Here is a 12972-nt window from a genome sequence, read left to right on the forward strand (position 1 = left end):
TTAACTGGAAACGCAAATCTCAGAAAGTCGTGGAGTATTAAATCAACGAACTTATTATTTTTGAACCATCAGCTACTAACCCAAAATGTTACTACACACAGCTCTTCATACCTGAATTCTTCCGCACCCATGAGGAGTGTTAAAACATTGAAACGCATCTGAATCTGACATGCGGAACATGGAATGTCTCGTTGGATAAGACTTTAGCAGAATCAACCAGCTAACTTAGAATCTGAAAAACGAAACTTAGATCATACCATAGACGTCTGTTCTTAAGGGTCAAATTAATCTTGTCGTCATTGCATTCCCTTGAATATATTGAATGAAGAGCGAAACATTTTTTTTTTCAGCTTTTCTAACCGCTGTATAACGCCTGCAGGTACGGATTCCAAAAAATGGAGGGTTACTCAACTTCATGGCAGTATTGTACTCATTTCAGCGCTTTAGAATCCTAGATATCTCTGCAGTGCCTACTAAACATAAACCTTTCTTATTTAGCTGCCTTCTTACATAGTTCATCAATGTGCTCTTTGAATTAGGGTCTTTGGACCATCAACACTCAAGGATTCTCACTGTTACTTTATTGAGAAAAGAATTTCTAAGAATACAGTTTTTCTTTGTAGTGAAGAGATTAGCATGCATTGCTTAATGTTTCGAAGCAGGTTCTTTTTCGATTAATCACTAAGGTACGGTGACAGAAAGAGATTTAGCATCTTCAGAACTATCTGGTAAATTGTTTATGAAAGCCAGAAACATAAGGTCCAACTTAGACCCGTGCGGTACTCCCAATAAAACAGTTATACCAACTGAAGAAATGGCTCCATTTGACGAATTGTACGTTCTTCCCTTTAAAAACGTTGAAAACTAAGATAGCGGATAGTAAATCCCCAATTGTGCCAGTTTATTGAGAACGAGTCATAGGGGATTACATCAAACGCCTCTTGAATGTATGTTATGTAGTTATTGAAGCAAACCAACCAAGGAAGGTAAAATTGGAACGTATATTTTTTTTTTATACCATACTATAAATATTTTTATATTTATTTTACAATATATTTTTTTTTGTTCTGAATTCTTAAATAAAACTGGAATTTTAGTTTCTTTACCTCATTGTCAGTATCCCGGACTCATCGGAGATTAACTCAATTTACTGTAAATGGTAGCCAAAAAATGATATACACTATGAAGCACAATCGATAAATTACATTCAGAAATAGTTGGAACTATATAATTGAATAAAATTAATTAATTCTAAGAGAAGGAGAGCAATTAACTACACTGTAGATTTTAACATTACTCTGATATTTTTAGTGAAATTGCAAAAATAGAGGAGGGTAATAAAACATAGCTCTAAAGACAGCAGTGGATGATGAATTAAATGCTAGCTTATGCAGATACAGGAAGGTTATACTTCATTGTGTAAGCAGGGAACTTAGGTTCAAGATAAGTGAAATAGTTTTCGGAATAAAATTCCGAACTTCAAGAGTTATGTCTAATAACAGCCATTAGCCTTGCGAAATGGAAAATGCAGGTACTAACCATTAAAGTTACGTTGAAAAGTATTTATGATAATAGCAAGCGTTTTTTTAAACATCTTATTGGATTAGATTCATGAATCCTATTTCATTTTTAGTGACTAAAGTTTTTTCTATTTGTTTTTCTTTAGGTTTTTTTTATATTGGATTATAAAAAATGTATTGTTAAGAAATTTGAGAAGTTGACAAGTTATATTTGATTTAGGTGAGTCAGTAAAATCTGATGAAAATGGGGAGCAACCAGAAAAGAAATTTGCCGCTCTTGAAGAAAAAGAACGCGAATCAAAGCCATGCCAACAGGAATCTCCGAGTAGTCCCATTTGTGACGGCCCAAAAGAATGTGTTAAATTTGTCGTCATTCACAACAAAAACAAGTATGATGTTGAATTTCCCATTGATGAAACGATTGCAAAACTCAAGTTGCACCTTCAGAATCTCCTAGGTATATTCTTTCATTAGTAACTAATAAGCATGTCAGTCTGTAGTAAAAAATGATTAGGTGTCTAATATTAATCCATATTTAATAAATATCTGTTATCTCATTTGTCTTTAAAATTTTGTTTACAAAAGTATCCCATCTTAAATCAATGAAATTTGTAAAATTCTAGAAATCTGCAAAATCATTTAAATACTTTAATTATACTTAATAATTTTATGATGAAAACTTTCAAACAACTAATACTAAATATAAATTAAAATCGATAAAACGAGCTTAACGTAGCTTCTGTCAAAAATATAATGTTACTGTTTGTCTAGGGGCGGGAGGAGGAGAAAATTAAGGATTTTTTAAAATTAAAATTCTTTAAAATTAGGTAAAGTAGTATTTTCAATTACCACAGGGCATTTTTTTTCAAAATCTTTGATTTTTAAGAAACCGAAAGAGTGACAATAAGCTGTGAATTATATGATTAATTTATTTTATTTTTTAAATAAATTAACTCTAAGCTTCTTTTTTTTTATTTTTCCATCGAAATGGGCTTTTGTATTGCGTTCCAGTTCGGGGAGCAGGTACATTAACGAAATTGACAACATTAAGTCAACATTCGGAAATTGACAACATTCGGATTTCTTTAAAGGTTGCCTTTATAGGTTTCTTTAAAGGAAATGCTTCTTACCATCTTTTATGTCTTCTACAAGAGTTCCAATCACAAAGTTTGTAACTCACTGAATAAATGAGACATTTATTAGTGTAGAGTGCAATGAAGAACAAGACCTCAAACATATATTATGTAATACATAATATAATGTATGCCTTCACTGCACAAGTGAAAGGAAGGAAATGTTCAGTACTTCATTGCAAGTTTTTAAAATCACCCGTTCGGTACGAGAACATTATCTACTCTAGCAACAATTATATACTAAAATTCGTGGTGGACTTGATAATTAATTTATATTTAAGTTTTCTTAACTTAAATGTAACGCAACTTTGTAGAGCTATAAACTTGGAGTGTACTTCTTTTGTAGTAATAGGTTTAGGAAGAGTAGATTCTAGCAGGTATTTAAGTGCTAGTGTGCTAGAATTTATATTATACTTTTTTTTTGGTGGTGTATATAGAAGTAAATAATGTAGCTAGCTGGATGGTGAAAGCTGATGCCAAATAACGGTCCTTTCTTTTAACAAAAACATTTTTGCTTAAAATTAACCAGCTTAATTAATCTGAAAGTGACAAGGAGTAAACCAAGCTTCTGAAACTTCGCAAAAGAAGGAACTAATGATTTTTTTCATATATATAATTTTATTTATTTATTGTTTAATCGATAGAATTAATATTACAAATATTCTTGACACTTTAATAAATTCTTTTGAAAATTTGCAGAAGCAGAAGGTGAAGAGAATAAATGGTACCTGAAACTTTGAGTATCAATAAAAGTTATTGTAAAAAGACAGTTTTTTCTCTTTTTTTTATAAAAATAATGTAAGGCCTTGATTACGAAATTGAAAGATATAAATAGATTTTTAAGCGAGACTTTAGCTATTTGTTATGTATTATATTACCAGAAACCTTACAAAATCAGTGGTAGTATTTCAAAAGCAAGAAAACTTGAGATTTTTAAAAAAATTTCACATAAGTGATCTAAATCATAAATCTGTGGTGATTTTAATTTACCGTAAATGCAATCCGTTCAATACTGATTCAAGAAGTCTGTAACTTATCAAAATTTTCAGAATTACTGATTTTAGTGATTTATAGCATTAATATTCACGAACTCCTCCCTCTTTGAACTAACTTGGTCGATTAATTTGTTTTTTTTTTAGCGTGTACTTTTTCAAGTTTCAACCTTGCTACAATATTCTGATAAGAGTTTTTTCAACGATCCTATTTGCTAAATAATATCATTTCTAATTTTTAGTAAAATGTTTTTAATATTAAAACCATAGGTTAATTTGCTATTAATAGGTCTTCTAATTTACTATTTGTATGCACATGCGTAAGCATCCTTAATAGTCCTCATCTCAAATTTAATGGATATGTCTGTTCAAAAAGTTCCTCAAACCTTTGCCTTTTTAAATTGTTCTTGCAAAGGTTTTTTTAATTATTTAATTACATAATAACTCACTCATTTTTTGTATTAATTTTTTTTTTTTGTAATTAATTTGCCTTACAAAGTATGTCTCAATTACTTTGTTATTTAGTGAAAAAAAAAGAAGTAATTTGGGCACAATTCTTTTGAAATAAAGACTTTATTTATTTGATTAACTCATTAGGTAACTCTAATACTTATTAATCTGATACTTGAACCTACGCTTCACAAATACATGCTATTTTTGGTGAACAACAAATCATTTCTGTTTAAAACTCATTTTAATAATCTTACACAATTGCAATACTTTAATATTAAATAAAAACAGTATTGCAGTAGCAGTATTTGTAACACAACGTGATACATAATGAAAAATGAGTGCACTAACGTTTAATCAGTGTTTACACGTTTTCTAAGAATAGTAATTAAACAAATGGTAGTTTTATTAAATTTAAGATTTATCAAGTTAGCCATTATATATTTATTATCGTTTAAGAGTTTTTGTTCAGGTATTAGACATTACTAAAGGAATTATGTCATTGTATTAAAATTTTATTCCTTCACTTTTTTGAAATTTGACATTCTTTTCATTTTTAAAGGAGTTCCTCAATCGTTGCAGAAAGTAATGTATAAAGGTCTTGCAAAAGATGAAAAATTATTGCGAGAAATAGGTATAACTGCTGGTGTTAAGGTGATGGTAGTTGGTTCTAAGCTGGATGATGTGTTAGCTGTTTCAACTCCAAATACGCAGGTACATATTACTTTTATTATTCATTGAAATCTTCTGAAAAAGGCGCTTAAATGGAAACTACTTTCATTTTATCAATTATTTGAAATTAAATTATTATTGAGTTATGGAAAGACTAGTTCCTCGTCGATTTTTTAATTTGAATCCTGAAAAAAGTTATTTTAAATTTCCAGCCAGCGTCTGAAGAAAAGACTCAAAGTTCTAGTAAAGAGCCTCTCTGTAAACAAAAGAATCACAAGAAGATTGTTGATAGGGGTGTTCCAGAAGACGTCATGCCTGGCATCCTAAATACCAAAGTTAGTAATTTTTGTTTTTTATACTTTCAGTAACAGAAGTAATAAATTATCATTTAAAAAACAAGCTTTTATTGGCTGCCCATAGATCAAAATGTTGATTCGGAGTCCGCGTAGAGTTGTTAGTGAGATGTTATGGGTTTCCTCTCGAACATCTAGTTGGTTCCTTCATTGGGCATTAAGGAGGCGCCTTTACTAAATGGGGCTGTTGGCGGACTCCTTCTGAGAGTTTGTGCACGGACGAGAAAACTGTTATCCATCTATTTTAAATAGTTTGGAATGTGTAGAGATTAGGTTCAGGACCTTTGTTTGCAATTAGCTGACGGTGGAGGAGCTTAGATTTTTTCCTTAAGGTCATAGCTCGATTTTGTTAGAATCTCTGTGAATCTTAGATGATTCAGCTCTGGGACTGAAATTCGTCTTAGACCTGCTCGTTTGCTGTTATTGACGTTTAAATTTTGCCTCAGTTTATTTTATTAATACCTTACTTTTGTTTATTATTTTAATAATTAAAAGCTGATATAGAGCAGAATTATTAACTCATTACAAATATAATTAACATTATTATGTTTTATTACTAGGAACCATTGCCTCCGTTTCCTCTGTGTGGGATGCTAAATAAATCTGGAGGTAAAGTTAGACTAACGTTTAAATTGGAGCTTGATCAATTGTGGATCGGCTCTAAGGAAAGGACGGAAAAGATACCCATGTCCACAATTAAAAGCATCATTAGTGAGCCAATTGATGGGCACGAAGAATACCACATTATGGTCAGAAATTATTTAGTATTTTAATATTCTGTTAGATAAGTGAATATTATACACTTATTAATAATTTACTAATGAATTCTTTTATAAAGTACTTTTGTTAATAATTTTTATTTTTAAGAGAAAATTTTAGAATTTGATTCAACCTTAATGTTAATTCAAATCAGCTTGCAAATTATTTTTTTATTTTATAAAAAGGTTCCAGCTGAAGATTATATATTTTTACTTTCTACAAAACACACTTTTATAGTTTTCACTCAAAGATTAGTAACTAATAAAATTTTTGCTTTTAAACATAGTAATTAAGGATGTAGTAAAAAAAATGCCAGCTATGATTGAACTAGAGACATTACAAAATAATAAAGTTCACAATCGAAATATATCCGATCATATTCTATATTTCATCCCTTCTTTTGGCGAGCATTCGGATTCCTAGCCGATAACATTCTTTAGAATTTTGGAAGCAAGAATATTTCTCCCTGAACCACAACATTGTTTCTTCTGTAACAGCGAAGAGGAGGCGGAATATGGTCAACTCGGCGAACGTCCTCGCACCAGAAGTACGCGTTTTTTTTTGTTTTAGGAAACACAGACCATCTTGGATTTTCAGCTGGGAGAGCGCCTTATCGTCTCGCCCATCCTTATCCTTATTAGAGGAATCCGGAAATAATAAAAAAATTATTTTGGCAAGGCAGACCATCTAGGCTTCTTTTAGCATGGTGGCTGCATTTTTTGCACTTGCATTGAAGAGAAAATTTAGATAATTTAATCTTTGAGAAAGTAATTGTCTATATTTTCAGACAGGCTTTACGTCCAGTTAGGTGTCGTGGATGGAAGCAACTAGCAAACATACTTTGCTGTAATTTCTTTTGTATTTACCATAAAATAAAATCCAAAGCCTAAGACCGGGTATCGAACTCAGTCCACAATACATATTAGCTTTACAGCTCTAACCGCTCTTCTACTGTAGCGCCCAACTTTGAGAATAACTTTACTTAATTTTCGAGACATTGGTTAAAAAGTTAGTGTCAATAAAAACAAAGTATGTGAGTAAATACATAAATCGTGATTATAATCCGTTATAGAAACTGGTCCCATGGCGCCGCAGAAAGCAAGGCAAAGGAACTACTGCAGAGGATCGAATATATATTGAATACTGGAACTAGTATCGTGGAAAATTGTTTTTGATAGATTTTTTTATTAATTCTAATGCATATGCACTGAACATAAATAAGGTAATATTAACAAAAGTGGTTTGGTCCGTTGTGCAAGATTGTTGGGGGTTAATTTTATCCGTTATAGCTCGCAAGATTTTTTTATATTTGGTGGTTTTGGATTTTCAACCATGAGCAGTGGCTGAATCATCAATTTGGTGTAGAGCATTGGATTACTATTTATAATGTTACTCACACTCCACACTTTAGACTCTTAATCAATCATCTTAATTACTAACTTAAAGTTTTTATAAAAAGAATGTTTCTGATTGATTGTTTCAGGGTATTCAGATGGGCACTACAGAGGCATCTAGGTATTGGTTCTATTGGGTGCCCGCACAATATATCGATTCTATCAAGGACGCTGTTCTTGGACCTTGGGTGAGGGATACAAATTTTTGAGATATCTATTTCAGCCTTTTTATTAAAAATGGACCATTGTCGCTATCTTTATTTGTATGAATTTTTACAAAAATGATGAATTATTTTGTACCCTTTATACCAACTAGCCTTTAAAAAATATCTTTTCAAAATTATTAGAATAATTGGATGCGGAATTATACTTTTTAATTAGGAATTAATATCCGTTTAATTCAAAACTTCGGTCAAGTTTTTTATGAATTTTAAGTTATTTCGAAGACGTAGTTCAAGCAATAAAGGCAAAACAGTTTCGTAATACTTCTTTACATGTTCTTTATTCTCATTAGTCAAAATGAACTTACTGATTGTATTCCTTTCTCCATAGAAGCCAGTTAAAATTTAACTGCCAATAACTAATTTGTTGGAGACCCACAAAATGATCTACACTGCTTTAGAACGTTCTCTCACCTCGACTATGTGTCTCGCCTTTAGTGCGAGAATTTGGGATTCATTGTAGAGAGGGCTCAAGGTGTTCCTAAATTATATTTTGTTATTTTTTGCCTACCCTCGCCAGTAAAATTAAAAATACGTTAATTTTAATTGTAAAATATTATTTCTAATTACGTTTAATATTTTTATTTATCTATCTGAAGCCAAATTATTTTTCCAGCTATCTCCGACAATACTTCTTAAAAGGATAACTGGCTTAACAGCCAATTTCAGAGTTGGAATTTTGGTAAAAGAAGAAAATGTTATTTGGATATATGTCCGGAAATGTTACCTAAGATAGATTATTGCTCAAATATTTTTAATAAAAAAAGAATGAAAGACATATTTGGTGCTTCATCTATAAAATTTAACTTATTTTAAAAAATATATACCTAATGAAATCTGTACAAAAATAAATTTATATCTAATGATTCCAAAAAATGATTTAATTAGTAATTAAAGAGATAAATGGCTTAAGCTTAGTTTTAATACCGTTTCTAAGTAACGCTTTTCATATAATTTGTGAAGGAAAGGCGGGTCCCCCACATTGAAATTATCTTGTAATATTACCAACAAAATTAAGCGCCTGATGCCTTGTAATAGAATTATAAAATTATTGGTTTCATTTCATTGAAATAAAACCTGCGAAAACAGGAGTTTGCCTTCTTACTTACTCTATTACTTAGTTTTGATTTTTCATGGGAAATGTCAATTTTCAGGTCCCTTGAGTCCGTTGAATATTATTATACAAATTTGTGATATATATATATTCAACATAAATCAAAAATGAAAACGCGCAATGGACCAATTTAATTTTCGGTTGTTTGGATTTTTTTAAAAAACGGCTCCTACAATTTTATTGAAACGTCTTATGGTTACAAAAGGAAAAATGTATCTTATATGTTTAAATAAAATTTTACTTTTATTTCTACTAAAGTTATTCTCTTCTTGTTGCAAAACACTCAAAGTGTCGATCATAGAGTTTGTAATTTTCGCATAATCATTAAAACTGGATCTGCAACTTTTACTTGCAACATTTTAATGGAAAATACGATTATTGGTACTTCCAGATTGGGATAAGTACAATTCACCAACTAAAGAATAATGTTTGTATAAATTTTCGGTATATACATTACATACATCTTATGTGCTTGTAAGTTTTACTGTGGGATGGGCCCGTAATGTTTCAATGATTTGTTTTACAAACGCTTTTAATGTTGGTAAGAATGATAAAGAAATATAAATATTTTTTGAAGAAAATTTGTTATTTAGAACTTTGGAGTAGGAGAAAATAGTGTGTGTTTACTCCAGAAACAAGTATTTTGCTGAACCATTTTGGAGACCATATACCCCGTCTCAAGTAATATTACTGTACAGGCAAAAGAAATGTATTAATAGCCTCATAAAAGTAAAGTGTTTGCTTAATTTCTAAAGCATTTATGATTTAAAACAAAAAAGTGGGATCCGTCATCGGACTGCTTAGGCGTTTCGCTACAATTGTAAAGTAATTTTATTAATTCCAATCGGAGATCTATTTTTCGTCGAGAAGTGAAGGCTTGTTTTCATTTTCTGTGAATAAAATTCTACACTGAAAGTTGAAAGGATTTGAATGCAAAGAAATTGAAAGCAATGAAATTTCATCCATTAGGTTCATGGAAGATTAAAAATAAAATTTTAGTTCAATTTCTGTTATCTTTAGAGATATTCTCTTCTTGTTGCTAAAAAGCATCCTTTCAAGATGTCCATTATAGAGTTTGTAATGAACCCGTAGTTTCCGCATAATTATTAAAACTGGATTTGTAAATATGTTTATACTGTATCATTTAATAAAAAAAAAAAATATTAATTTCATCGCTTACAATAAAATTCGAAATGAGTCCAAATTGACATTAATTGACCCATAAAAATGTTGGTTTGCTCTGTAAATAGTAATTTTGAAACAATCACTTTATCACTAAGTTTATTTTCATTAAATTAAATGATTATATGTACCATTGCTCCTCTAAAGTAATTTGTAATTAAAAATTGGGTAGTTAGGCGATTTGGAGTCTTGTTTAGATACTAAGTAAAATTGATGAACCCGTATTTACTTAGCATCTAGGGAGCCGTGACGTTGAGCGAGACTCTTCTCTTCCATGAACTAAACACTCATATTTTACCGAAACATCTTTGTATTGGGCAGCGAGAAGCAAGTCGGATTTGCTTTCTATCGTGAAGGCGTGAAAACATGATATCTCAACAGCCTTAAATTTATGAACGAGATTTATAATAAAAAAAGGATTATCTTTTATTTTTTGTACATAATTATATTAATCGAAAATTATTATTTTTACTACAGAGCATTAATAACAATAATTATTTACAAAAAGTGTTGTGTGGGACTAAGCTTAACAATAATTCTTCTCTTTAAAAGTTACAAAGTTATTGCACACATATTTTTATAAAAATTATTTTATCTAAAAACTATGCGGGTTGAAAAAAAATCTTGATGTCAAGTTTGAAATTAATCATTTTGAAAAAATAAAAAAATAATAAACCAAACCAGACATGCTCCCTGCTTTTCTTTAGTTTAGTCATAAGCTATCTTCTTTTTTAAGAAGAATAACTTACTTTTTTTTTTGAAGCGATCAACCAGTCTTTTTTTTTTTTAATATTTTACATTATTGCAGCATTGATTGGTTTTAGCCTCCTTCTGTATAGTTAACTATTTGTGGGTAATTAGACAAAAAAAAAATTCTAATGTGCTATTTTTCAATCTTTTGTTTAGGCTATCATCTGGGTTTAGGGCCACCTTTACAGTAATTATTGTAAACTTGAATGTATAAGGCATGTAATGATATCATTAAATAGCCTCCTTATATACGATATGTTGAACGTTGTTTCGGAATTTGGAAATAAAACTCAAAAGAAATATAATTTTCTCTCGTAAATTAATGCCAACGGATTTCTGCTATCATACTACATCTTTTATTGGTTACAAACGTAGAGCCCTGATGTAAGTCTTATCCAAGGGTTGAATCTTCAAACAGAATTCTCTCCATGCATTATTTCTCTCAAAATTATTATGGAATTAATATAAATAAAAGTTAATTAACATTGTTTATTTGAAAAATAAAATTTGTAAAACTCCTAGTAATTTCCTCCATTCATAGCATCACATCTTTCGTTCATAAGATTTAAAGAATTGGTTTCTTAGTAAAACGAATTATCTTGGTAAAATTATTACTTTGTGAAAAACTTTAATAAAGCATATAATTAAAATAAAAATGCTTTAAGGATACTATTGACAATTTTTGTCAGTTTACAGTTTTTAATTAGGCAATTTTTTTTTTTTTCTGTTTGCTACAAAGTTGGATGCGTTTCGTCAGAGAAACGATCATTATTGTTTAAGGTTTTTTTTTCTTTACAAATGCAATGGCTCTTGTCAGCCAGTGATATGAAGATTCTTAAAAGAGAAAAGAATGTAAGAAATTTCGACCAATAAAAAAAAAGCTCGGTGTTGGATACAAAATCGCAATCATCATCTTATCAGACTTATCAGCTCTGTATAAACTTAGTAACGATAATTGATATATTTATTTATTATCTTCCTGTTCTGTATTTCTTATTCTCCCTGAACGATTCATTTTAATATAAGAAGAATAATTCATAGCCGTACCTGTCGGTTTGTAAGTTTCGGATGGACAATTGCATAATGAATGCTTGAAACATATTACAGCACATATTGTAGACTCTGAAGAGTGTGAACAGTGTCGTGATGAATTTTAGCTTTTTATTTTAATTGTACAAACTGTCTCTGTTATGCATCAATATATTTAATTAATTTTTTTTTTTTAAACAAATAAATATCGAGTATTAAACTGCACAACCTTGTATTTTGATAGTTTGTGTTTAAATAATTGTATAGAGAGGACAGCGTGCTTAGCACACTAGTTATGCCCAAACTCCTTAACATTCTATGGCAAAATGAGCAAACAGCATGAAAATCTTTCCAGTCGACTTTGCAATTTAATGTTTCATTAAAACGTGACAGAAAATAGCTCACCTAGCATCTTTTAGAAGGTGAATTAAATTTCAGGAGCTGCTTACGCATTAAAAGCTAGATTTAGTGATAATTTTTATTTACATCTTTCAATTCGTTTGTGGCTTTAATTAAATTGTTAAAATAAGTATTTTTCTTTTGCTGATTACCTTATATAATTAGGCTTAAATTTAAATTAACAAATTCATATTTCCAAATTCAAATTTTGATTATAAATTGAATGGTGTTAATTTATACTTTTAATAATTGCAAATTAAAATTTCAATTTTATTTTTGATTATGTACGGGTTTTAAGTATTGCACAATATTTTATTTTTTTTATCAAAATGAATTTTTACTTTTTTTGTATTATAATTTGTATTGCAATGTTTTTAATAATTGTGATTTTGATATTGTAGGAGGCATGACAACTTAAAATGCTGCGTCGTGATGTTCGAAACTGTTATCATGGAGCTGATAATTCTAAGAGTTTTTGTACTACTAAATTACCTTATGTTAAAAATAAACAAATTATTTAAAAAAAATTGTACACTTGTTTGTTTTCCTTATTAGTGGTTTGTACTTTACGAATTACCACCCTCTTTTTAAAGATTTAAAGATTTTTTATTATTGCTTAATACTTCATAATCCTTTAACTAATTAGACAATATTCCATGAAATAGCACCGTAAAGATTAGTCTTTGAATGTTACTAGAATAATAATTTAATATAAAATCCAGACATAAATTTCGAATCTTTTACTGAAAACATCCCTTATTAATTGATCGTATCCTAACTATAAAAAAGTAAAGTATATTATCACCTATTTTAGGCTGAGCTTAACGTCCAACTACCAATTAGGAATCGTGGACGGAGACGGAAGCACATACTTTACTAGAAACATTTTTTTACTTACAAAAAAAGTAGATGCAAGCGGGATTAAAACTGGGGATCGCCCACTTATAAAGCCACGCTTCATAACCACTAGACCAACACACGACCTTTGTGCCTAACTAAATATT

At 29.9% G+C, this 12972-nt stretch overlaps 1 protein-coding gene across 2 annotated transcripts; it reads left to right on the top strand.

The window, feature by feature from the left end:
- Nucleotides 1–1369: 1369 nt before the first annotated feature.
- On the top strand, nucleotides 1370–12495 carry LOC141461323 (ubiquitin domain-containing protein UBFD1-like). Of its 2 annotated transcripts, none has more exons than XM_074142268.1 (7): nucleotides 1370–1531; nucleotides 1741–1977; nucleotides 4658–4809; nucleotides 4980–5102; nucleotides 5681–5869; nucleotides 7363–7461; nucleotides 8111–11762. In XM_074142268.1, exons 1-7 carry the CDS (start codon nucleotides 1519–1521, stop codon nucleotides 8228–8230), a joined length of 933 nt encoding a protein of 310 aa, XP_073998369.1. In that variant the 5' UTR covers nucleotides 1370–1518; the 3' UTR covers nucleotides 8231–11762. The 2 variants fall into 2 exon arrangements, with proteins under 2 accessions (XP_073998369.1, XP_073998379.1); XM_074142278.1 differs by lacking the exon at nucleotides 8111–11762 and adding an exon at nucleotides 12370–12495 and having other exon boundaries at nucleotides 1373–1531.
- Nucleotides 12496–12972: the final 477 nt, after the last annotated feature.

This window comes from Rhodnius prolixus, unplaced genomic scaffold (assembly GCF_049639745.1).
Source record: "Rhodnius prolixus isolate KJV_2025 unplaced genomic scaffold, Rpr scaffold_1, whole genome shotgun sequence".
NCBI classification, from domain to species: Eukaryota; Metazoa; Arthropoda; class Insecta; order Hemiptera; family Reduviidae; genus Rhodnius; species Rhodnius prolixus.